Source organism: Cyanistes caeruleus, chromosome 3 (assembly GCF_971803275.1).
Source record: "Cyanistes caeruleus chromosome 3, bCyaCae1.hap1.1, whole genome shotgun sequence".
Taxonomy (NCBI): Eukaryota; Metazoa; Chordata; class Aves; order Passeriformes; family Paridae; genus Cyanistes; species Cyanistes caeruleus.
Window position 1 is genome coordinate 89,619,735 of NC_141703.1, and position 23,564 is coordinate 89,643,298.

Below are 23,564 nucleotides of genomic sequence, written 5' to 3' on the forward strand. Positions count from 1 at the left end.
TACTATTTAATTCTTGAAACTATATGCAAACAACACTTTTATCTGCTGCCTATTATCAAGTGATGTGTGGAGTCTGATTTCTGCCACCAATACATTTTGGTGATCTTTGGTTAACTTGGAGCTATGGAGATAAGCAAAGTATGTAGAACTATCATCAAACAGCTCTTTTATCTAAGAAAAACTCTGCCAAATTAAATTAAAGCCTACCTATGACAGTAGCTTGTACTGAAATGGCCAAGAGTAAATACCAAATAATATGGGAAGAAGACAAGTACTTGTAAAACTCATGTATTCTCTCAGTTTAAGTAATTTTCTCATTCAAGTATAGCCATCTCCTCAACTATACATGGCTCTGTTTAACCTCATCTTTAGGCACCTTTTAGGAGAATTAAGCAAACTCTTCAGTTACCTTCACACTGATTTCTTTTGTGTTAACTTTTCTAGACTTCACATTTTCAGCATGCACAACAGCATCTGGAAATGTTTCCAAAGTTCTAACCATTGCACATTTGATGAAGTACCAAGACTTGTTTGGAATCTGATCTGTCAGCTTCATTTGGTATCCTTTTAGTTTTTGTATGGAAGGAGACTATGAGTTGTTTCCATCCTCTTAATATCAACTGTGATTTTTCAAACTTGGGCTCATAATCAGGTCTTTTCCATAGTGAATTTTCCTGTCTCACTAAGCTGTCTCTCATACAGAAAACCCTGTCCCTTCTCTGAATTTCTTTTAGCATTATGTTCATTTTAGACACAGAAGGACAAGTATTATACTCAGTATTCAGCAAGTATGTCAACAATGCATTTCTTTAATTGCTTTGTTTTGTTCTCTATTCTTCTCTGCATAATGCCTAATTTTGATTTTCTTTATGGCTCACTACTGAGCACTGAGCTAACATTTCCACTGAACTATCATCACTCAAAACTCTTCATACCAAACAGTAATCATCAGCTCACACCAATTGTTTTACATGTAAAGTCAGAAATATTTTGCTGTACATGTATCACTTCTCATCATTTACAGTGAATATACTTAAAAAGACAGTATTTAACCTGCCATTTTACTGCTGAGTTTCTCAGCCTCCTAAAGTTCAGCAAACCAGGCCACATCACTGATTACTCTATTTTCTCAGCTATTTATGACCATGTTGAACAGAAAAAGTCCCAGGAACTGCTTTTATCCCCATTTTTTCCTCATTCTGAATAATGATTGATTTATTCTTCATTCTTTCAACTAAAGTTTAATGTGACTTTGTTGAAAAATGCAGTTTTATTTGTATCTCTATGGTTGATTTTTTTTTGTTTGAAACTACATCTTTTGATTTAATACTTGGATTTTCTCTTACATCTGTACCTTTTACTGATATCTTCCTGTAAACACTATCCATTCCACATTCTGCAAAACTGCAAGTATTTTGTTGGCACCAATTCATTCTTTACACCCCTCTCAACCTAACAATGACATAAAGAGCTGCATTGGGATGGTTTTAGTATACTTTACATTTTCTACTACTTCTCCCCATAAATTGTCAGTGTTTGTTTTTCATAGGCATCTGTCTGAATTTGCTGTTGTTCTTTGAATGTTAGTACTTCATCAGTGCCCAGATGTCTCCCATGTGCCCGCTGAGCAACAAGCACTTGTATTCCAGAGCCAATTCTCTTTTAACTCCCTTGCCTGGGTCTTTTTCATCTTCTCTCTTGCTGCTGAAAAATATTTTTAGGTTTCTGTTTGGACACAGTGCATGGTATTCCTGAAGAAATCTTCACTGACAAGACCATTTTTTCTTTTAGAACCCTTTTTTCCTACACCATGTGCCTTAGCTAGCTCATCAGCAGCTTCTGTTGTGGCCAGCAAAAAAGAATGATGCCTCATCAATAAACCTTTAATCTCAGCAGGTATTTTGCCACAGATAATTAAACTGCATTTCTTGATGGCTTCTTGGTTGAGGCTACAACACTACACTTTATAATGTTCAATTACTTTATGATTGTATTCTAAATTGCTTGACCTATTGTGATTCTTCCAGAAAGGCTTAGAGATGCCATCAAAGTTGTTGGAGGGTTGGTTCACATGAGCACCATTTGTGTGTAGTTCACCTCGCAATATTGGTAAGTCCAAGGACAAGTGATACAAACAAAAATCAGATGTAGTCATCAGTGCTTTTCTAGGTACACATAATTTCAGCATAATATCTCTCATGTCAGAAAATTCAAACTGCTGCTAGTTTCTAACAACTATTATTTATTATTTATTGTTATGTGAGGCACACTGTCAAAGAGATACACCATTTGGAAGATGCAGTACTTTGTAAAAACACACTGAAATACAATTACTAAAAGTGATCAAAACCAATGAGAGAGAGTTAAATATCCTTTCCACACAAGCAAAATGCTCAAATATCAGTAGCAACACATAAAAATCTAAAAATTAAAAAAAGCTGTAATAGAACCAGAGTTCTATCAAACCTATTTCATCTTTGAAAAGCTGCCATACAAATAAAGCCAACTCTGATTGTGCATCCTGGTGATATCAGTCACAACCCTAATGCTCTGACTGTACGCTTGGTTTCCACAGTGAACAGAGTTGAGAATAGCAAGCAGCAGCAAGTTCCAAACCTGGGATATTATCATGATAATTCTTACATAAGAAAAGATTTTCTATCTTAATAAAAACTTACTATAATGCCTACATAAGACCATGCTTATCCAAGTACTGAAGTCATGATACAGTTTTTAGTCAAATCTTTAACAAAATCAAGCTTTTTTAAACAGGAACAATTTAGATGGCTATACATTTCAAAGTATGTTGTCTGTATTACAATTGTTTACTCATTAAATTTGTACAAAGAGAATCTTTTTTCTTAAGTACAATAAAATAGTTAAAGTGACTTGCAAACATTGAAAGAAAGCAGATGATAAGATCAGTGAGTAAGCAAAAGGAAAGAGTAATGAGGCAAATAAAGGCTATGAAATGCTGCAAAATTTTATACCATTGGTTGTACTCACTTTTCCTTCGTCTCTTGGGCTGTCGCTTAAATGTACAACTGGGCCAGGGTGAGTCTTGGTGGATCTGCAAGACAAAAATCAATTAAAATATGTGAATGCTTTTTGTTGTAAGTAGAGCTAGATACCTCAGTTTCTAGGTGTGCTAACATGTTCCTCCACTGGTTTAAAAATAAGTGTAAAAAGCCCAATAGGTAAAGTTATAGGTATCTTTTAATGTTTTCCTATATCTCCTTTTTGTCATTATAGGCAAAGATTCTCTTTTCTTAAAAAATCCTTCCTTCAATTTTTAAAAAAAATCTCACTATTCTTCCTATTACAGTAATTTCCCCACTTTCTCATTCTTACAGTTTTTTTGCCTTTTCTGTTCTCTACTCCATCTCTTTCTGACCCTCCCTCCTTACTTGTCCCATTTGAAGGCTAATTTGCCAAGGATTTACAAAGTCTTCACTGAATTCATTTCAGATACAGATAGCATGACTCACCAAGTTCCAATGTCACTAAAGACAGGGTTTCAGTTACCTCACCTACACTGCCCTGTCAGGAAGCATCTTAGCATTACTGCAGTGGGGTTTCAGAAATGAAGCACCTTGCTTCTGTGTGATCTGTAAAGCCTTATCTCATCCTCAGACCAACTAACACAGTTACACCCACAGTGCCTCTTCAGTGGGGCTCCTCAGCCACGACACCCATCCTATACATCTTTGTAAGCCTATATAGAGATTAATTACTATACTTGACATCCTCTCCCTTTTTGCAGCACACACCAACTGCATCATATGCAAACTAGTGCTGAAGTTATTGATGTCCAGCACCTGACAGAAAATACAAATCATAGGAAACTGATTGGACAGATGGAGATTTTTCATCTATCATCTTCTCTGACCTGACCTTCAGGCCCTGGCAATCATAGAGAGCAAGAAGAGGAGCACCAGCCCACAATGAATGCCTGCACAGAGGAGGACCTTTCTCCCATCTAGGTTCTGGGGTCAGAGTATGTGTCCCTTGGAGTTCAGCTTGGGATTGGAACTTGCATGACTGCTCTTGGTTCACCAAAGGTCATCAGGAAAAAAAAATATGACAGAGATTGGCAGAGCCCATAATGTGAAGAATTTATCTGGAAACCATATGTAAAATGACCTAGACTCCAAGTTTTAAAACAATCTGCAAGAGAATTACAGAAACAAACCAAAACAAGCTTCTTCAGCCAAACAAATCATAGGATGTTTCTGAAATAATGGCCTCTTCCTTTGGCTGGATACTGCACTGTAGCAAAACTGGCCTCTGTTCTACAGGTCAGACTCCAAATCAAGACTGAGAGTGGTACACAAAAATTCTCAGACAACTGAAACATTAAAACAGAAACATAGCCTCATAGGCTCCTCCTTCCCAGAACAGTATGCTCCAACACTCTAAAAGCATGCACACTCTTCTCCGGCCTCTATTATGTTTTAAATATTTTAACTATTTCATCACTCACCAAAGCTGGGTCAAAGCAGAGAGGCAAAGATCTAGTCTGATACTTATTTCTGAGCTGAAGACAATGAAAAATTTTTCCAGACATCCTGAACACGTAGCATGTTATTCTCCTACATGAGGTCTCCACAAGCAAGGTTTTTGCAAGAGTATTTTGCAACATATTCCATCACAGAAATGAGATCAGCAGGAAAGCAGTGGACAGACGGTTTATACAGTGACATTCTATACAGACTGTCTTTGATGGTGCCAGCAGCAAGCACCCATTTGGCCTGAGACACGGCACAAGACCATTTTTACAGAGATGCAGATAGCAGGAGATCTGGCTGTCATTCCTATCCAAGCCAACTTACCAGAGGGGACCCCTCTGGCTGAGCTTCTGTTTCTGAGAAACCTGTACTGAAATAAAAATACCATTTGCACAACACCAGGCCTTGGAATAGGTAGGGTAGATAAGCAGTGACAGGGAACTGAGGGGCGAATATTTGTTTGTAAGCAACGCTTAGACCTGCACACGTCTTGTACATCTGTCCAGAGGGAGTGCAGGTGACATTTTGGGACATTCTAGGCTGTTTCAAATGCTGTTTCTGACATAGATTCATTCACCTGTCTGAACTGGTCAGAGTATTTTGATGGAAAGAACTAGCTCTGTTTGAAATATGTGCTGCCTATGCAGTGATGGGCAAACGGGGGAAGGGTGAGAAGAAGAGGAAGAAATGAGAAGACACAGCATAAGAATTTTCCCTATTTAGCCAGATAAGAACCTCAGACAGATGACAAAAGAGAGAGCAAGGAAACATCAGATATGTCTTCCCAGAAAGCTGGGGACAAACAAGATGGTAGCAGAAGCACGTGGAGGCTGACAAAGCACAATGGGTTGGACAGCTATCCCAGGCCTTTGAACCAACCAGGATGCATGGTGGGTTCCTTGGCCATCCGAGTCTTGGTACATGACCAGGAATATTGGCAAAATCACGACAAATAGAGGGAGAAAGGAAAAGAGCATACTGTCTTTCTAAGGTAAAGATTGATTCCATATAGTCAGCTCCTTGTACCTACTAATTTTAAAAGTCAGGAACAGTTTAGAAAAATCTGTGCAACCAGTTTCTTTGAAGGACACGCATGACATTGCTTACCAAAAAATGTATCAATTTCTCTTTGGGTAGAAGCAAACTCTTACATGAGCTATCCTCTCCTCTTTATGCTAAGTATACTTTCATAGTCACACAAGCTTCCTCTGTAAATGGTGTAAAACCCCCTGTCTTTTACTACCAGTCTTATTTTTATCTAATACTTCTGCAGGGAGTAGCCTCAAATTTCCATGCTAAAACGTCAGCTGAAAGGGGAAACCTTCACTAATACGATACAATTGTTAATCTCCTCCATTTCCCTCCATTTTTTAATTCATTGTAGTTGGAGGATCCTGAGATTTACTGCACTATATTAATGTTGTAGGGTTTGGCTATTTTTTTTTCTTAGGCACTTTTTGTTTCTTTTAGGAGTATTATAATTTAATTATTACGCACCTAGGTATTTCTTTTGTTCTGCTGAATAACAGTTTTATATACACTGTCAGTAAAGTTGATACCAAACACATCAGTCTGTGCACTAAATGTGTGGTATTTTATTTTTCCTGATTGTCTTTCCTCTATATTGGATATAAGTATTCTCTTAGTATTCATATTAACTTGTTATTTTAATAATTTAGTTATTTTGTGTAATACCTGGCTTGCTCTGTCTGCTTCCTTTTTCTTTCACTTCTATTAAATTTAAGACTATCAGGTATGTCACTCTATCAAAACCATTGTTTAGTTTTCTCACATACATCATCAGTTTAGGAAAAATGAGGATTCAGGGGGCAGGGTCTTTATTTTTGTCTTTGTTTCTCACCATTCTACTCTATTTTAACTATCAATAAATTAAATTAATTCTTTCCAAGTCAATTCTGGTTTCTCCACTGACAGTAGCTGGTAAGTGATTTCCCTGATTTTACCTTGATTCATGAAGTTTTCCATCTTACTTTCTTTCCCTGTCCTGTTGAGGACGGGGAGTGAGAGAGCAGTTGGGTGGAGGTTTCACAACCAGCCAGGATCCACCCTCCACAATTTCCTTGATCGCTTAACAGAGGCCAGCTTTGTTTATACAAAGAGTAAGAGTAAGTAGAGAGTCTATTAAGTTTGGCAGCCATAACGTGGCTTTTGTCAGGAAAGCAGAAAGGATCCTTTTCAAATAGTTGTATATACCAAAACTAATTTCACATGTGCCATCGCAGATAAGATCACACACAGATGACAACAGATGTTCCTGAAGCTTTTTGGAAGTGTGGAGCCTATTCCCTGGCAGTCCTCCTGCACTGCCTTTCAAAGGGTCCAAGAAACATTGATTTTTTTATACACAGCAAGTAAAGTATTTGCATTAAAATTGATTAATCTTTGAACTACATAACAAGGGATATTCACAAGATGCAGCATAAAATTTGATGTTTGGTTTTGGCTTAATATGCACAGTCCCATCTTGGTGGAGATGTTTGTGGGAGGATAAACCAATACAAAATAATCCCAGTTCAGGTGGAACAAGGTAGAAGGCTGTGTGTAAAAGCATTGCAACGTCCTAAATTCTGCAAGACCTTTTGCTTATTGCTCTGAGCCTGCCCGATGGCTGAATACAGAAGGAGGGACACGATAAATCTCTGGTTTCCTTCTTCTGAAGTGATGTTATCTCCCTTCAGGTACAGGACTGTGGAGAGGAACACAAACCTCATCCTTTGTGCCACACTAAGACCAGGAACTGTCTGACAAAGGCAGATCAGTGCCTCACTTCTTGCATCTCCCTGTCTCCTCAAGGAAGGTATTTATAAATAGGAATAAGAACAATATTTTTAAGAGCCCTAGGGAAGTGTTGCTTGTAAAAGGAGAGCAAGGCATTAGGCTCTACAGTCAATTTCTCTTGAGGGTAGACATCGTGACTGCACTACAAGCAGGATTAAACAAAGCAATTATTTAGTTAACTATATTATATCAATAACATTACTTTATAGAACCCATGAAATGCTATCAGAGCAGAGCTATAGACACAGTAATTACTGCTTTCATACAGTAAATTATATTGCATGTGGAAATGTCTGCACACAAACCCCATTTTTCCTCAAGTTGTTTTAGTATACGTAAAATGTTCTGTTTCCCCTCATTGCTATTACAGTAAAGTTGACAAGGAGATTGGAGAGTTGGACACTGTCATTGTGGAACTGCCTACAAAGAAAAAAAACCCTGGCATTGAATCATATTAAATGCAAAAGCAGAGATTCAACAGCTCCTGGAAAGGACAGAGGTGCTGGAAAACCAACCCCATTTGAAGCTACTGTGAATAAAGCACTTTACTGTTGATGACACATACTTGTGTATATGCATTCCTTCAAGCTGGCTTTGGGGAACTGCATAAAAACTAATTAGATTCTATTCCTTGAGAAAGGGAAAAATAAAGAAGAATCAGCAGGTGAAAATAAGGCATAAGTGAAATAGTTGAGTTGGGAATTTTTCATTCCCAAATAGCAGCCAGGGTACAGCTGAGACTGACTGAGAAAATAAAAGCTCTGAAAAGACACAAAAAAGATAAAACACAAATCCAAGTCAATACACAGCAGAAAGAAGAAAGAAGGTCAAGTCCAAAAACTATCAGCAGTGATTTGCAGTAAAAAATTTCTGAAATGAAAGCTAACTTCAACAGAGCAAGAAAAAAGTATGAGCTAATGATACAAAACTTTGCAGTATTTCATAGTCTTCGTTGACCTTTAAGCCCAAAAAAACAGACTGCAGAATTGAAAAATGGAACCAACGATTCCCATGACAGCTGTACAGAACTAAAACTAGGTGTTTGCTAAGAAGATATGGATACTTTTTGTTTTGCACTTCATAAGAAGTTGTTTATGACAGCAGTAGGTATTAATTTACTTGGTGTATATTTTCTTGGTGAAATGAGAGTGGTTATGCTATGAGACATGACTTTTACTCAGCGAAATTAAGACAGCAGTCACTGTAAAACAGTCTTCAAAAGACTTGTAAGGATGGAAGCTTTTATGATTATTTTATCCTAAAATCAGAAAGCTCAAAAAGAAGTCTTCAGCAATGTTACAATCTGGACCCAGCAAAATGTGGAAAATACACAGATGATGTATTTATTCCTCAATCATTGTGCAATGTTTTACGCACTGTAAGAAATCAAGTAACTTAAATACTGTTGTAAGAACTTCAAATACCAAGACAATCTTTAAAGCAGGTATAAGTACACTATGACAGAACAGAATCAAATCAAAATCATTTTCCTTCTGAAAGTAAAGATAGTCTGCATAATTGGAGAAGTACTGTAATGATTTCTGGGAAGAATAAAAATCTGGCATTAGAAAGTGATAGATGGAGTTCAGAGAGGGGGGAAAAGAAAGAAAATATCCATATTAGTCATTGTTACAAAGTTGAAGTTGACTGAATCTGGCAGTGCTGAAAAAAAGGGATGCATAGACAAGTACTTCTTCAGTGTCAGTAGTCAGACATCTTCCATGGTTCTGCCTTCCAAAAAGGTGCAGTGCTCCAAGGAATCTAAGACCTTCTTTTCATAGGTAGAACCATAGAGAAATTTAAGAGAATGAGTAAATTAGACACATTATTCATATGCTGTGGATCAAAGCTGGGAGATGGAGCAAGCAAGAACCAGTTCAACCTCAAGATGCAACTCTGAGTCTTAGACACACTTTCTGAAATGTCCAGAAGAAAGAAGTCTTGAAAACTGTGCTTTCTTTATATTAATAAGTATCTCCATTTAGGTCTGCACACAGAGGAGGCAGCAGATTCTTCTACTGTTACTCCTTCTCCTTTATACTGCTTTCCCTCACTGCTGTGGATCTACAGATTCTGAGTCTCCATTTTAGGAAATGGGGACGGGCAAAGGGCTAAGAAAGGAGATACCAAGTTATGGCTCTGTCATGATTGAGTTTCAGTCTGACCAATTCTTTGATCCTCCAATCCAATAAATTTTGGCAAGTTTCAGTTATTCATTCAGGAGACAGTGGGGTGTTAAAACACTGGAATCTTACTGGAGGGTTATAATGCAGATTTTTCATTTTTGGAGTTCAGAAGACACATAAAGATCTTCTTTTGCTTTCCAACACTATGTGACCTTCCCAAATGTATGATCGTGCTGTGAAAATCAATCTCATTGTAGTTGGAGTAAATGGAGACATGCTGGGCTCATTGACTATTTTTCTCTTCCAAAGCTGTTTCCAAACATTTGGAAGGAAAAGAGAGAAACTGTTTGCTTATTAGAGAGTAGAAAACCAAACAATATCATGAGCCTCAAACCCCTCTGGCAAAGGATTAGCTCTGCTACATGACAGAGAAATGACAAGTGAAAAAGTTTTGATTTATTCATTCTTAGCTGATAAGATTGCTTCAGTGTGGCCTGGAGTAATGATAATGCATGAGATGATAGAAATAGCTGAGACAAGAATTGGTACCCATATGCTTGTGTTTTTTCTCAGTTCTGTACAAGGACAGGTCTACTGAGACACTGACTATGCACATGATTTAACGAAGGAAATTTTTCCTCTAACTTCCAGAATTGGTTACAACTTAGTTCTGAAAATAATCTAAAAAAAAAAGAAAACAATCTGTTTCCTTAGCATTATTAGCTGTTCAGGCCTTAATTTCTAACTAACATTTAAACTCACTGAATAATCTCTCCTGCAAGAGAAGATGGTAATCTCTTATGATAAAATATGTATGGCAATCATCTTTTTGATGTGTATCTCCACTAGATGCTTCTGAACATGGCATAAAACCACCATCACTCAAGAAAATAATGCTCTACAGATATTTCAGATACAAAAGTAGACAAGAAAATCACAAAAAACCTGTCTGCACCAAATGACAACTTTGTAAAGTAAAAGTAGCTGTGCAGGACAAGGTGATCAGATTTCTTGCATCATATGCAGCATCTAAAAATGTTGCATCTAAACCTGTTTCCCCTTCAAGTCTTCAAACTACCAAGCCTTTTCACCTCAGTCTTTCACTGCAACAGAATCACTCTTACAAAAAATTCTAGCAGTCATCTGATTGGCCTCACTGACTCAAAATATTTGGTTGTTTCTGAGGATGATGGTAACATGGAGATTTCACTAGAAGTAGATAAACATCAGTGAAAAGTAAGGGGGGATTAAAAGAAAGAGAAGTTATGTTGGTGGACTTTCAGTTTTAGAAACTGGATGAGAACTGCATGAAGAAGGATGAACACCTTCAGACTTGTTGGAGCAGATATACATTGAAACACTTAAAATTTCATTTACAAACCTTCCATCTAAGCTGAGGACTTCAATACAGCAGCAGAGCAATGGCTTTTAGTGGTCTTTTCTTGCCAGTAAGTTTGAAAGACATATGATTGCATAAAAGGTAACCCCTTTCCTTCCAAGCTTTATAGAGAATAGTGACATCTTCAAGCTAACCTCAAACTAACTCTGAATCGTTACCATTAACTCAGAACTTAACATAATTGAGCACCATTTCCCCTTACATTGTTCATGGTAAGGTTGAAGATTTTCCTCAGTTTTACATACATAGGTTTTCCTATTTTCTTTCGTCTTTGAAATCACCTAACATCAACAGACTTTGTGAACTTATACACCCCAGAAAAACCTGATTTTACTGTAAGCAGGAAGTTGGTCTTGAAAATTCTAGAGAAGCCTTACAACGTGAATTATTTTATGATTATATAATACTATATAATCAAATCAGAACATATCCATGGCCCAAAATAAATCTGTTGTCTCAAACATTTTTCTCAGTACTATTCTAAAGAAAAGTCTACAATCATAAACTCAGCCTCATGAAGTACATTTAAAGTTAATAACATTTCCTTGGAAAGCTAATGTACATTCCATTTTACGTGCAGGAAAGCAACAGCACTGCAAGAGACATCATAGTTTATTATCAGAGAGAGTTCAAATTACAATTTTTACTGAGTCACCCAGTTTCAACTTCAGAGGGACTATAGCATCTATAAAAGCGGCTGCTTGTGGCAAACATCACCATTACTCCCACCAGCCTCTTCATCTTATACAGAGAAACTAATCACACAGGATCTCCTGTCCACCTGCAAAATATTTAAAAGGGCAGCTTCCTCCCCTCCATATCAAGGAGCACATGATAGGTAAGATTGGATGGAGAGGACGGGGCTTTTGAGAAGCACACTGCTTACATAGATCAATTTATCCTTGCAAAACTGGTAGAACTAGAAGCAGTAATGAATGAATACCTGTGCTCCCCTGCCAGCAAAACAATACATGGCAAACTCACTTTTTAGGAGAAGACTCTATATTTTGACTTGGAGGACCCATGCAGCTCCTCCAAGTACTTGAGGCAACATGGTCTATTTTTACTATGCTGTCATTACCTTTTACGACTTATGGAAAGATAAAATTTGGAAAATCTAGGTATTTTCCTGCATAAAAAATACAAAGAAGATAATTAGGAGGGGCTGCTTGCATCATTGAAGGTTCTAGGGAGCACAGCATCTAGCCTACGTCAACAAATCAGTAGTGAAGCTTGTTAGAAAGCAGCTCTTATTTCACACATAGAAAGACAGGCATCATTCTATTCTACTCTCATGAAAATTGTTTGTTGTGGCTACTAAAATAATTTTTAAACATTTATACAGAAGAATTTTTAAGTAATTAGAAAGTAAAACTTGGTGGAAGGCTTCCAGTCCATAAAAAACTTTTGAATCTATTTCCCTACAGAAGAGAAACATCCTGACTTCTGGAGGAAAGAAACTTACAAGTGCATGTAAAATTAAAACATGTTGCTCCCAAAAACTCAAAGATATTATCTACTCAATGTAGTAAACACAGACATTCTAAACTACAAGATTCAAAAAACTCTCCAATACGTCAATGTCACCAAAACAAAGTGAGAAACTAGAAACAACTAGGACTCTTTCCATCTGAATAGCTCCATCAAAATGATCATACTCTGGTGGAAACCATGTTTTTCATCAGTACTCTTTTGCAGCTGAAACTACCAAACAGAGCCGAGCAGTCTCAGAGGGGCAGAACAACCAAACATTCCAAAATGGAGACCTGGATGAAAGTTTTACCAGCAGACTGAATCCTGGTTACTATTTGAATCCTTGGTTTTATGTCCTTGGAAGGTAAACCTAGATTTTTACAACTCTGCCTATGAAGTTTGGTGCGGGCAGACAGGGAGTAAGAAAATGAGGCATCAGTTCAACCCAGGAGACAGCGATTAAAATAATAATAATAATAATAATAATAATAATAATAATAATAATAATAATAATAATAGTAGGAAAAGATTTTGAGAACTGGGGTTACACTGCAGGCCTGTAACTCTGTTCTTAGCTACTGTTCCCTTGGTTTACTGAGATTGGTGTATTTCACTTTACCAGAGGTTACAGGTCCCTCACAACATGAAGCAAATGTCTCAGAAACTGCAAGAAATACTTTGAGCTTTCCCAAAGAAGTTCCTCTTGCTGGAACTTCAGAGGAAACAGAGAAAGTTTTTCATTTCTGTTGAGGCTTGTACTTGCAAGAAGCATAGATGTCTAGCCAGATTTTTGTATGTCTCTTTCAATTTCATACCCACAACACAGGCACCTGGCTTAGCTTGTTAGAGAGCTATCATTCAATACGCACTCATTATCTTTCCTATTGGTTCATCAGGTTTTGATCTGTTTGAATTAACCTTGAAATTCTCACTGTGTTGAGCAGGAGGCTTGGTCTAGAGACCTCATCCTGTCTCTTCTCATCTAAATGATTCCACAGTTCAATGAAGAAAATTTCTCCATAGAGTCTCAGGGCAAATCTCTTCCATTATTCTTGCCACAGGATGGAGGATATGGTAATCAAGCTTTCCTCATAAAACCAGCAAAATCTGAATTTTAGTGATTAAAGACTTTCTGTATTTAACGGAACTTCATAGTTAAACAGTACACCAAATTTTTTTTTTCTTTTATATGAAATATAATTATATGGCTTCTAACATTAATCTGATTCCTAATGTCCTGTAAAAAACCAGTTAATACTGCAAAAGCATTCACTGAAATTAATGGCTTTAAAAGATTTGGTAATATTTGCAAAACCAAATAATTCTTCAAAATTAAGACAGCTATGAAAATGACCACACATACAAATGAAAAAAAGTCTGCACTTACAGTTCTATTGCCTTGTTCCACATGATAACATATCCAGAAAGAATGAAGGACTCAATATTTACAATGTGTGTATTTCCTCTCTCTGTTCCAACATAAAGCCATTTACTCTGGAAAGGTAGATGGCAGTAAGTAATCCTGGAAAAGATAAAAAACCAGAACAACAAAATATAAGAGACTGAATACCAGAGGAACAATATTTTTGAACACTTTTTCAGCTGAAAGAATTATTCTTTCCATTTTAAAACTTGAGAAAAGACTGCCCAGCAGGCATTCTGTAGAATATACAGGTTCTGGGAGTCATCTCCAGGAAAATCATAAAAGAGAACATGAAACAAAACAGGGCCATCCTGCCTGCCAATATTAAGGGCAGGACAAAAGAGAAGCATCACTTGAGCACTGAACTAAGTCTATCTATCTCCATCAGTATGTAAATTGCACTTTTGATAGTATTCAGGACTCTCAAGGAAGGCTTTCTTAGATCTTTTCTCAGAATAAGCAGATTATCCTGTCAAACAAACAAGAGTTTTGTGGACATCAGTGGGATTAATGTTTTGCACAACAGAAATATAACACCATAATTCACACAAGAAAACATTCATTTATTTGCCATCTGGAAGAGTAGGGCCTTAGATAAGAGCATTTATCAAAACTGAACTACCACAGACACACTGAACTCTACATTCATTACAAAGTGGTGAAAAAGTGCTACATTAGCTTGGAAAGATGTCATGATAATTTCTCATGATAATACATAAAAGTTTTCACAGATGACAAGAGAGTACTTGTTACTTTCATATTATGTTACTTTCATATTATGGTTATTATATAGATATTACATACACTAAATCTATATGAGATGAGAAAACACTTGCTACTAAAATGTAACTGAATGCATACTACCTACAGAGACTGAAACTTAATCCAACTTTATGGCACAGACTTGTAAATTCTGACAAAAAAAAAATCAGGTATTTTGCTTGGTGTGTCATATATTATTATATTTATCACTCAGTTCCACAAACAGGCTATTTCTGGTATCTACATAAAAACTTGATTTTTTTTTTCCTTACCACCTTCAACCACCACAAAAGTAGATATAGTATTTTAAACCATGAATATCTGAAATTTTCCTTCTTATGGTACAGCAATTTTTCTGAATTTACTATAAAGGAGTGAGAGGGGTGTTGGCAATCTTTAAGTAATTTGGCTCTCTCAGTCAAGTCAAGTCCTCTGAGCAGAGAATTTGTCACTCTTTAAGGAATTGTTCAGTAATTATACAAATTGAATATACTTCGTGTAATTGTTCCCTGTAAAGTACTCTAAACAAACAAAGAAGTTCCAAACAGATTATACACAGTATTTGCATAGTTCTGTAGTTTTCCAAGTATCTAATAAACTGTCAGTACATTTAATGCTAAATTCATTGAAGTGAGGAAAATGACTTTTTTTGTACTTATGCATCACACTGGACTGAATACAGTTGAAATATGGAGTCCTCACATTGTAATTTATGGAGAAAATTATTGTGGAACCATGGAACCCGGAATAAGGCTTACCCTTCACAGAAATCTTGTGGTTGATTAAAGTGAGGCCTAAGTATGACATAGCCTCTGCTCTATCCAGCTGTACAGGGCTCAATTTTACCATTAGTTGTTTAATTTTGACAATTATTCTGGAGTCTTTAGTGGAAAGAGCACCAGGTTTTTCAAGAGAATTGCTTTGAGAACGGGAGCTATATTTTAGTATGCATAACTGAAAATGCCTTCAAGCAGCAACATAGTACTGATATTGTGGGTGCAGTCAGACCAACAAAGATCCAAGAGAAACAACTGCAGAAGGTATATGCCACCTACATAAATCCTTGATGGAGTTCAAGCTATGAGCTTTATTCTTCTGCTCATAACAGGTGCAAGGAACCATTTGCCCTTTTGACTTCATAGCTTCAAATGGGAAGCTGTTTCACACATTTTTCCTGATCTTTTTCCTTTAAATTGAACAACTCTATTTCTTTTGCTTTCTCTTCAAGTGTACCATTTCCTTCACTTTTGGTTAAATTCATATTTAGTCCATTCTTTTGTTGTTGTTGTTTCATTTCTTGCATTTCTGTACTACCTCTACTCTTCTTTCTTTCACTGCAAAGCATATGGGTGCTTTGTTATGTCCCAGCCCATGAAAAAACTTCTCTAGCTAATAAACCCTCTTAATCACTTCATGCTGAAGCTCACCCAACACTTGTTTGTAGTAAACTGTTAAATTACAGAAAGAGGAGATAATTTTGACTTGAAAGTGTTGAAAATGTAGCTGTCTAATGACTGACAAAAAAATTTTAAGTTCCAAAGCTGGAACTTACTAGTTCCAACTTAGAGCCCTACTTGACTTGAACGCTGCTACTCCAATTTCTGGCAGTTGTGTCATCAGACTAAGCAGGTTCAAATCCACCTAGGACAACACTATTTTTCAGTCTTCTATTAAATCCAAGCCACTATGGGGTACTGCAGAAAACTCGATCTCCCATGTGCAAGAATGAATCCAATATTAGGAATAAAGTTTCAACATCACCTCACACACTGTTTGAGGCTGCTTTGGGCTGCTTTTTGTGCTTTTTGAGATTTCCTTCCATGTCATAATCTCTTGGAGACACTGCCACAACAACCAGCAGACAAAGTGGGTGTCTGCATTCCCAGATATTGCACAGCCTCCATTTGCCTGCCTTAGGTTTAAAATTCCAAGAACATAATGCTTTAAGAACAAGGTTCTACAGCAAGAGAAAAAAATCAGACCAATGTAGTAACTACTAATAAGTAGTTAGGCCATAAGTTACTAGCCTTAATATCTTCCTGGCCTCTCTGAAATCCCAGATATCATTCACTACTAAGCCTGGATGCACAATATGAAGCACCAAAAGAAAATGAGGTATTGCTAAACAATGAAAAAAAACACCACAGCCATGCCCTTTTTCTTAAGCCCAGCTGCTTCGTCTTAAATAATTCCATTTTGTTCTGCCAAATTTATGGGATGGCCAGGTAAGAAAGTATCCTGCATGTTCTTTCTTCAACAAAGAAAAGTACCCAATGAGTCTTTATTGTTTACCCAAACTGTTATAAAACATTATGAAATGTCTAATTATGAAATGTGTAAATGTCATTATGAAACCTTTTATAATATATGAGCTTATAAGAAAATAGCACTCCCTTAAAGACAATCCAGGAATAAAAACCCTATTAGAGCACTGGGATTACTAGGCATTTTAATACAATATATTGCTAGGCTTCACCAAACAAAGCCATATGATTTTTGTATTCTCCTAAAACTCTTGACTTCTCTGAAGTAGTTTTTACATTATGTAATTTATTTAGCTTTTACATAATGTAAATTAAATTCAAACTGCTTTATATATTATTGACTTTTCACTTCTACAGAAAATATTAACTTGACTTTGAGGCTTGGAAGCTTTGAAGCAAGACTCAGATTTTTAATGAACGTCTTCCATCTCAGTAAGTACTGAAATTACATAACGATTTCTTCAAGAGAAAACAATGAAGTCTCATACTGTAGTTTTCATTGTGGATGAAAGGTATTCCATTATATGACTCTATTAGTCATATATCCCACAAGCAAATTAAGATGTCTTTTGATGCCATTACAAAAATGAGTCAATAAGCCAGAAAGAAAGAAAGGCTATTTTTCTTCTTAAGGAGTTAGGGGTTGTACTGAATTATGAAGCACTTCTGACAAAGTTTAATCAGATTGTCAATCTGATTGAGATAACATGCAACAAAATTAAATGGAAACTTGAGGATTTTCTCAATGTTGATCACTTAACAGAAAGTCAGCCAGAAATGTGGATATTATACATTCTTAGCAGCAAACCACAACATGAATCTTATTGATCATTATAAAAAATAGCAAAAAATTGATGAATTGATACCAAAAAAGGTGTTTCTGTGCTGCCAGAACAGTCTGAAACACTGTCAAATGACAAAACAGGATATAGACTATCCTGTAGGATACAGTAATTTTTACAAAATCAAGAGGTACTAACTAAAACACTTAAATAAGAATTTAGTAAGGAAAACTATTTTGCTAAGGTCCTAAAAACATGCCTTATGTAAGTAGTTAAACATATCATTTAAATAAATTATGTAAGTAATATAAAAGATAATGGAATAACTGAAAGAGGCATTGTCAAAACATTGAACTTTATTTTAGAAAGGAATATATTCTGACTGACAAATCTTGAAAAGGTATATTTTTCAGAAAATCACAGCACTCTACAGTCTACCAACCATGGCCAAAAACTCACTGCATGTTAGTAGAATACTACAATGTTAAAATAATTTAGAATGTTATAACCTCTAAAGTATTAGCAAAAACTCTTAGATTACTTAAAAATTATCTTTATTATGTTAATTGTATTCCTGTAAGAAAAAGAAAAAATAATTTTGATATTGCTTCTTTCTGCCTCTGCTTTGCTATTTTTGTTTTTCTATTTTTACTGTGAAAAGTTTTCCCGGAACACCATTGCTGGTGGTGAGTGGGGAGACCTGCTGAAGGGTGGAGAGTAAATTGCATTTTTGTCAAAATGAAAAACAGTTATTCCAACTAAATTATTTAGTTGCTCAATCATGGACATCAAAACAATTAAATTTACACTATGGCTTTTCCCTTTATACAGATAATCTTAAATATGAACAAGCATAGAAACTGTGTATTCCTTATTCCCAGCTGACTGTCAGAGTTCAGTTTCTCTAAGTTACAACAGAAAACAAACATTAGCTTGAACTCCCTTTCAGAATCCTACCAAAATAAACTACAGTGTCCAGGTTCTCAGGAAATATGGAAACCTCACAAATTTATGGGAAAAGAGGAAGATAAAACATGAAGGAGCATTAACTTGGGAACATGAGTAGCTGACAGGAAGCAAGCCTAGTAGCTGCAAGACACACTGGCCCAGCCTTCTGCCCTCAGTGACTCCTAAGGGATGACTGCCACTGTCTTACACAATGTACAGTGCATTGCCCTAGCATGGATGAATTCAGCTGCTGAGAAAGTCGATCACCTCCTTAAGAAGGTTATGGCTATCAGAAGTCTACCTTTTCATTGCAATGATTATGGCTCTTTTCCTGACTCCAGGGATTTTCTCCAGCATCCTCTGGTGCTTTAAGCACTTTCCACTAATATCCTTCAGCTGGTCATCCCCAAGAGCTGTTCTCTTGGTATTGCCACCTGATAGACTGGGCATCATCCCTGCTACTTGCCAGTGACTAGCTGAAGTTATGTCAGGTCCTCTTTCAAAGCAGCTCTTCAAAAGGATTCCTCTAGAGAGGAATCTGTGGCCTGTGTAGCCTTCAATGGATATTCACAACAGGGGAAAACCACTGCAGAAGCCCTTCCCTTCCTTCTTGACTTCTGCAGGCTTTCTTCACTCCAACAGATAAACTGCAGCTGCTGAGGAGGCTTCGTGTCTTCGTTTTAGTCCTCTTCTCCCTCCATCAGCAAGCACAAATTATTTCCACACAATTTCTTTTCTTCCCTCATACTCCCTTAATCTTTCAGTAATTTTGAACAGAAGTAATACAAAACAAAGCACACCAGACTCATCTAGTGCCCCCTCCTTCTCCAGCGGTTGAAAATGGACTGAAGTCGCTTCTGGCTAGCCAGTATCCTCGGCAAGTGTAAGGTTACTTTTCGTCAGTTTAGTAGGGGATATACAAACTGAGATTATTGGTTTAAGTCACAAAATGGACACAGGAAGAATTGAATATTCAGGCAAAGTAATTTGTAGCTGACCTGAAGTGCCTAAACAGAAGCACAGGTTAAAGCTACTGACAATGAAAGAAAGGAGTTGTTTCCAGTAGATCTAGCAAAGGATGTAAATTATGAGCTACTTGGCCTCTGGAGGTATTTCATCTTCTTCCTGGTCTATATATAAATTTGGAGCTCATCAGCATTGTGAGACATGTGAAAAACATGTACAATAGCAGCAATTCATGCAGTCTGCTATCCACATGATGTGTGCTGTAGACATTTTAAAGGCAGCAAAATGAATTGCTTTACATGAAGCAATTTAATATATGTTCCTACAAAAAAACATGAATGAAAAATGGAGTCAAGGCAATGGTAACGTTTACTTTCTAGACTTCTACTTCCCAATGTTCCTTTCAAGTTTGGCATCTCAGACTATTCATCTTACCCAATCAGTCCACAGAGCAGCTTTATTTGTCTTTGTTTTGTACTGGTTTAGATACAAGTATTCATCACAGTCACTGCTGCTTGTACAACAGCAAAAATGTAATTTGTGGATTGGAATGTAAGAAATGAACCCTTGAGGTTCCTCTCTTCTGTTTAATACTGATTTAATCTGATTCCTTCAAATTAACTGCCACTTGAGCTAGAACAAATTACTATAAGATACCTCTTGATTTAAAGAATTTCAGTGATGGGAGAGTCTCTGCAAATGCTGAGGTACAACAAATCAGGATTCCACCTCTAAACTGTAATTTCAATACAAATTATCCTAAGTAAAGTATACTTCTAGCCATTTGTGAACATCCTACATATAATTAAGACATCCTCTTCCCCATCCCTACTTCAATTTCTACAAATTCTATGTAGAAGAAATGTTAAGAAAAAATTTTCACTTTAGAGTTTCATTTAAAGCCAACAGGCTTAAATACTGCTGAGATATCTAACACAAATCCTTATTTTGACAAAGCAAAAAACCTTATGCATCTATTTTCCATCAAATTATTTAGATATGTTATCTGGCTGGTGGTCCACTGCTGTTTTCAAAGTGTTTAAGATGCAAACGTTTTTCATGGCGTCCCTTACTTGAAATATTATACAGAAGAAACTTACAAGAATAAGAAACAGGAATACAAGAAGCACCAAAAAAAATACATAAAATTTTAAGAAATGCAGCTGGAAAATTATCTATTTCTCAAGATATTTTGGTTTTGTCCCTTTTGTTGGATCTATTGGCACATTCTGAAGCATTTTGTTTTTTAGAAATTGGGACTTATCATTAATCCTTTAAAGTGTTAAAAACAAAAATACAAAGTTGAAGGTAAACTGTAAGTATTAAACAATTAAAACAATTAAGAATAAAAGTAGGCTGTGCCTCTGTTTCTTCAAAAGCCAGAGCTTCCTGTGTAAACCTTCTAGATGGGAAATAACCCTAAAAGCCTGAAGTTAGGCCTATTCTTGACTTGTGAGCTTACTATTTCAAATGACTTTGCAATTACAACTGTACTTAATAGCTTACAGCATCTAAAAATTACTTGTTTTAAGAAATGCTTATGCTAACCACAAAAAGATCAGTGTAGCAACTATATGAACATTTGTAATGGGTATCAACATAAATTATTTACAAGCAGCTAACTCAAAAGAAACTAGAACAAGTAAAAAAATACATGTTGAGAAATACATTAGATGTATTCCATTTGATTAAATTAGTAAACCCAGAGATGTCCCTTGAATGAAGAGTTAATTTATGTATTTAGATAAAATCTTATGAGGTTATTATGAGCTCTTAACAAGGACAGTCAAGTCTACAGCATGCCACAGGACCTTTGCTTTTTCCCATTTTTATTTCTTACAACTAACCTTCTTACAACTCCACAGGAGGTCATCCTGGCCTGTCCAGCATGCCATAACACATAGACAAAGACAGCTGCACTATACTTATATATATATATATATATATATATATATATATATATATATATATATATATATATATACTTATATATATATATATATATGTATATATATATATATATATATATATATATATATATATATACATATATATATATATATAAGATACAGGCATTGAAATCCCCACCCTCAATAACTCCAAGACTATCTCCAATAGCACTGCAGCAAGTTATGGACATTATTTAAGCTCAAGAACAACTTAGAAGTCACTCTTGAAATCCCAGTGTGCAAGGGAATGCACAACTTTTGTAGGCTATTCTACAGATAATTTGTTTAATTTTCAGAATGAGAGAAAATTACCTTCCCTCCTCTTGGGCAAATGCACAGCAAAGAGACACAATCTTTTGTCAACTCCCTTTTATGGTTTTGACTGCAAATTCACAGGAGTGTCTTACCTGTAGGAGCAGCATCACTGACAGTGACACTTTCTCCCTGCCTAGACCTTTAGTATTACACAACAGTAATGCCATGGATTGAACATGAACACTTGGTCCCAAGAGAAACAGATAAGGAAATTACATGGAAACGTGCTTTCTTAAATAGAAAAAGATGCTGGAAGAAACCAGCATACTTTTCACTGACTTCTAATTTGTTACTGATGCTGACTCAAGGTCATTACACAACAAAAATGAGAATAAAACTTCCACAAAATCAGTGAGGTGAGAAAATTAATGAAACAGGGTTGGAAAACAGACTCTTGCTCTCATCTTCAGGGGAAAGACAATGTACATGATTTTTCTCTTGTCTACTGGCTTGTGAAATCACTTTTTCATATTTGCAATACTTAATTTGTCCTTCATAAATTTCCTTAAAGGATAAGTAAAAATGGGGTTGTATTACCAAATACAGTGGCAGTGATGGTCATTACAGAGCAGAGTAAGAGCCACTAAGTTTCTTAGCATGAAAGAAAGCCAAATAACAAAAGCTGGAACAGGAGGATGAAGTTCTCAAAGGAGAAAGTTTTTGATCTATTTATTTAATTGATTTTGTAGCATCTGCATTAAAAAACCCAAACACCTAAGGACAGACTTTCTCTCATCCCTTTACCCAACACTGAATACATAAATCAAAAACGCAGTTTTTAGTTCCCAGTCTCATAGTTCCAAAAAAGTAAATTGGGACCTAGCTCAAAGATGAAAGGCTGAAACTTGTCTTTTGTTTAACAGCTTGACTTCCCAGAGCTGCTAGAAAAGTAAACTAAAGATATGTTAGTATTTCACCCTCTGCTAGCTGCAGCATACACAAATCTGTGCTTATCACACATTCTTACTAAAATAAGTTTAAACCTAATTTTATATCAATATCAATCAAGCTATTTTAAATGACATGCTAAAATCAGGATAAGACTGAAATACTGAAATTGACTTCAAAGAAAAAATAATTTTACATGTGTATGCTTTTTCTTTGTATGCACGCTTTTTTCCTTAACAGCTTCCATCAATTAAAATCATGTAGACTTATTGGAGACCAGCTGTTCTCATTTGTTGCGCTTCAGTAGACAGGGACTCTGTGATTAATGGTCCTTGTTTTTCTGCAATCTGTAGTCTCTCTTCTCTTCCTGCTCATGTACTGTTTAATGATATAATCTCAACACTGACATTACTAGCTCTATTTCTGATTTACTGGAATAATGCCCAGAGTTTATTGTGACAGAAGGAAAAGTATCCTAAATCACTGCTTTGGGCTCTTGCTTGAAGCTGACATGTGTCTGGGCAGGAAAGAGGTGGTGTGGTTTCCAAGAACCAAATTACTTACTGGAACTGAATGGGTGCATGTTCTTCACTGTTATAAGATATGACTGGAAATCTAATTTAAAAAAGGTCAGAGGAAAGATCTGAACAGAACTCTGAAAGATCTCTCAAAATGCTAATTTGAAAACTTCAAAAGAGAAAACCATATAATTCCCATATCTACATTGTAACTGTAAGAAGAAAATTCCAATTGATAGTGTAGACTGTTTATGCTGCCTGAACCGGCATACATTTTAAAAGACTCCTTTTTGTCTCCTGTTGTCTAATATGATGCATTTTTGTATTACAGTATTGGGCCTCTCATTTTTTATGACTGACACTATGAAACAGTTGTTCAATGCATAGCTGTGAGTATATATTTTAAATTTTGCTCTCCAAACCTGGCCTCAGAGCAATTTGGCA

General features: G+C 36.1%; 1 protein-coding gene across 20 annotated transcripts in view; it reads right to left on the minus strand.

The window, feature by feature from the left end:
- STXBP5L (syntaxin binding protein 5L) overlaps positions 1 to 23,564 on the minus strand; it is a 183,463-nt gene that overhangs the window by 80,278 nt on the left and 79,621 nt on the right. For all 20 annotated transcript variants that reach the window (XM_086884036.1, XM_086884037.1, XM_086884030.1 and 17 more), the window contains 2 exons: positions 13,693 to 13,827; positions 3,007 to 3,070 (listed from right to left, as the gene is read on the minus strand). In XM_086884036.1, coding sequence (XP_086740162.1) covers positions 3,007 to 3,070; positions 13,693 to 13,827 — 199 coding nt within the window. The remainder of the gene's footprint in view (positions 1 to 3,006; positions 3,071 to 13,692; positions 13,828 to 23,564) is intronic.